Genomic DNA, 4,311 nt, shown 5'->3' with positions numbered 1-4,311 from the left:
ATGTAATAGATCAACAAGAATAAAACAATAATTAATTTTATTAATAAAGAAAACCCAAATATACATATAAATTATCTTCATAACATTTACAAATGAAAAAAATCATAAATCTAAATCATCTAGTTATTACAAATGAAAAAAGCTGCCTACTACTCCATTTCAAAGCAAAGCATCCTGCAGCTCAAAAAATTCACCCGCTCTTCAGAAAATCCATTGATTTGCTTTACCTGTTTTGAAAGGGAAGTATTTTGAACATGCATGAATATATGGACTTTAACAATAATATTAAATCTCCAAGACCGTTGACACGCAATATCAGATCACATAAAGGTTACACATACCAGACTTCAAAAAGGAGCCCACAAATTCCATTTTTCCATAATATTGTCGAGATCGATTGTAGATGACATGAATGCAAAGGGAAAACTGTCAAGAAAGGGTAAGACAAAAAGATGTAGGAAGTGTGGCTCATATGGTCATAACAAAAGGAGTTGCAAAAGTGAAGCATCAACAAGTAGTGGAGGTGTTCCAAGTTCAAAGAGGAAAAGGGTTGCAAGACAAAATGGTACTCAATGAAGCATCTGCTAGTGTTTGTGTCTTTTGTTATTAACTGTAGTAGTGTATAGTGTTTGGTAATGTTTTTTGTTTGGTATTGTCTTTTGTTTGGTATTGTCTTTTTTTGGTATTTTGTGTAATGACTTATAGAACTTGTTTGGTATTTAGTGAACTTATGGTATTTTGGTACTATTTTGTAATGAACTTGTGATTAGTATGAACCGCTAGTGAATCATCAGGGATGATTTTGTAATGAACTTGTGCTTGTAATGAATCATGTTCTAATTAACTGCAACTTGCACTTAGTGTGCTTTTGGTATGAACTTTTGGCATTTACTGAAAAAGTGAATCAGCAACAAGTAGTGTAATCATCTTGTAACGTTGTGCTTGTATCAAATTGACCAATATTTTGTAATGAATTGTGCATGTATCGAATTGAATTGTGTAATGAACCGCTTGTTAACCAAAACAACTCTTCATTGAAAGATGTAAAGAGTACAACATTACAATTGACCAACATACATAAACTAACTTACATAGATCACTAATCATAGCTTCGTGTCTACTGATCTAATGACCGAAATTATATAAAAACAAGTGAAACACAAATCACAAATAGCAACCATTTCATCATCTTAGCTTCAAGTTTTTCCTTTTTCATCTCTTCTACAACCCTGTTCTTCGAATCCAACAAACCAAGTATAATGTTAAATGATTTAGCGCACATTGGAGGATCATACAAATCAATAAACCTGTAATTTGAAATCTGCAAACAAAAGCAAACAAAATTCAGTAACTTCCACACATAATTGTCTTTCAAAGTGTTATGATTACATTACATTTACTATACACCCATAAAAATGACGACCAGGGTTTTGACGAGTCCAAGATGTTTGAATTACAGATTGATGACCACACCAACAATCAACCATGACGGATTAAGGTTTGATTTGGTTAATTTGGTGTTGGATGTGTTCTAAGGTTTGTTTTGTATCGACGGTAGCAACATGGGAAAATGAGGCTATGGTTTTGAAATGGTTGATCAGATGCTATAAAGTGGAGAAAAGAAGTAAAAAGACGTAAATAACCCTTTCGTGTGGAGCACGTGTTTATAGTTAACGCCCACTTTAGACGTCCGTTTAAAATAAGGACTACCCTTGTAGCAATCTTAAATCATATAGACTACTCAAGTCAAAAAAGAATTCGGAGATTTCTTGCGTAATATTGTGTAAAATACAGAGACAATTCAAGTAATGTTTTCTATTTTTTATTATTGGAGTATTATTTCCTTAGATCATAAATACATGAAAGTAGTCTTTCTGTTATTGGATAAAAAAATTGGTTGTGTGTTAAAGAAATTACTTCGTTTATTTTAATGATAATATTTGTTTACATCTCATCTATCTCGTAACTTTATATATCTACGTTAAATCAAAAATATAAATTATTATATTATACTAGTAATTTATTAGTCAGTCCAATGATTTTCTTGAAATTAACTTCGATCTAACTTTAACAAATACACCAAATATTCTGCTTCATTTGTTATTTTAATTTAATTCGTCACTATATTTTCATTTTTTTCGATTCATTTTTATATACATATACAGAAGTATCAAAACAAAAGTACAAATAAATCTCTCCTGAGATTATAGAACTTGGACTAGTGATCAATACCACATGCACTTCTGATTTATATTCGTCGTCTTACACTAATGATTATCACCATTACAATTGCGAATGACAACAACAAAAAAATAAATAAATTATTATAGAATAAACCAGACAAAACGACAAAAAAACATATGTGGAAGATTCACTCCCTGTCACTTTCACTTCTAAGGGACCCACTCGTGAACACCTATATAAACACCCCAACCCACCACTCCTTTCATTGCAATTTGCAAACCCCAACTTACTCCTCTTCATCGGCCCCACAAATCTACATAGTAATAACATACTCAAAACAACGTTAAAATAACGACAACACCTTGTTTACTCCCATTTCTTTTGACCCTTATTTCATCATTCTATCACAAAACATTGAGACTAACACAACAATGAATAGTTGCACTGGTTCAACCATGATGGGTCCATGTTCATGTGGTCTATACCATTATCAACCAAACACATTTTCTACTATATTCCCTATACCATATGAGCAAGATATGTGTGCTTATGGTTCTTCACCTACAAACGTTGATTGTACTTTGTCTTTAGGCACACCTTCTACTCGTCTATCAAACGACTTTGAAAAACCGCACCATGAAAAACGCCGTGGGTCTAATTGGTGGAACATTCTGCAATCTTCTAACCATTCTGCTGCACCATCATCAGCTCATAAAACTAATAATCGTGCCGGTAATGGTGCTAGCAGTAATGGTTCGACCACTAGTGATAGTCTATTTTCAAGACGGTGTGCTAATTGCGACACCACTTCTACTCCACTTTGGAGAAATGGACCTCGCGGCCCTAAGGTACTTTTTGATTAATTAATTCACAATTACTTTATGTCTTAAATTACTACAAACAATGTGATAAATTGTTGCAATTGACCGCTTTTAAAAATACTTACTTAAATAATAAATTGTTGCAATTGACCGCTTTTAAAAATACTTACTTAAATAATTACGGAGTATGTTTTTACATTTTATTTTCAAGATATAATCCATTTTTTGATTTCGCTACATGCATCATTATTTACCCTTTAAACAAAGAACAAAAAGTTTATTATTGAGATTATTTATCAGAAGGCAACTCAAGTTTATCATTTTATTTTTCATTTTTTGAAGGTCACAGGTTATAAGTTAAAAACAAATTTGTAAGACATTGAAATTGGTACTCTATTAATTTAATTGGTCGATATAAAAAAAGGCTAAAAACTCATTGAAACATGTAAAATTACACACATACTCACCTAGTATTTCTTAATTAAGTAATTGTTTGTATTATTATAGTTCCTTCAAATACAAGATCACAATCATTTTTAAAATATGAGTGACCATATATAATTGGTTGGGCTTAATCCTTTTATTATTATTTTATATATTGAAAATAGTGCTAAAAGAAAGAAGTAATGGATTGAATTTGAATTATAAATTTTGTTCATTTGCAGTCATTGTGCAATGCGTGTGGAATTAGATACAAGAAAGAGGAGAGACGAGCGAACGCGGCGGCAGCTGCGGTGGCTACGTCCGGCGGCAGTGACATGACGGACGGATATCACCACCAATACATGATGAATGGGAATCATCAATGGGCAAATGAATACTCACAATCCAACTATAAAATGCCATCATGTTATTCCCCTTCAGTGACATCAAATGAATATAGGTTTATGGATGACGTGGACGACAGAGATTCTCCGTTCCTTTCGTGGCGGCTTAACGTCACAGACAGACCTGGCCTCGTTCATGACTTTAATTACTAGATGAAAAAAAATATATATATAATGAATTTAATTGTGACGTGGAAACCCATGATGACGTGGCATTGTGAGGACGGACGACCTTTTGCTTGTTCAAAATTCTTTACGTTAGGAAGGTGTTTAGATCTTTTTTTTTAAGCTTTAGTTTTATTATTATTAGTAGCAGCTTTTTTTTATGTAGTTTTCTCTTTTGCCAGTCAAATTGTTTATGTTCTTTTTTTATTTTTTTAAACTTTATTCTAATATGAATATCTTTACTCTTCTTTATTCCTTTTGTTCCAATCCGTACTTGGCATTGGATTAGCTGTATATTGCTGATGTTTATCATG

General features: G+C 32.3%; 1 protein-coding gene across 1 annotated transcript; it reads left to right on the top strand.

The window, feature by feature from the left end:
• Positions 1-2,615: 2,615 nt before the first annotated feature.
• Positions 2,616-4,030, top strand: LOC139861085 (GATA transcription factor 19-like). The gene is made up of 2 exons (XM_071849387.1): positions 2,616-3,032; positions 3,671-4,030. Exons 1-2 carry the CDS (start codon positions 2,616-2,618, stop codon positions 3,983-3,985), a joined length of 732 nt encoding a protein of 243 aa, XP_071705488.1. The 3' UTR covers positions 3,986-4,030.
• Positions 4,031-4,311: the final 281 nt, after the last annotated feature.

This window comes from Rutidosis leptorrhynchoides, chromosome 8 (genome assembly GCF_046630445.1).
Source record: "Rutidosis leptorrhynchoides isolate AG116_Rl617_1_P2 chromosome 8, CSIRO_AGI_Rlap_v1, whole genome shotgun sequence".
Lineage (NCBI taxonomy): Eukaryota > Viridiplantae > Streptophyta > Magnoliopsida > Asterales > Asteraceae > Rutidosis > Rutidosis leptorrhynchoides.
Note: the sequence above shows the minus strand (reverse complement) of the source record. Positions and strands in the feature narration are given on the sequence as shown.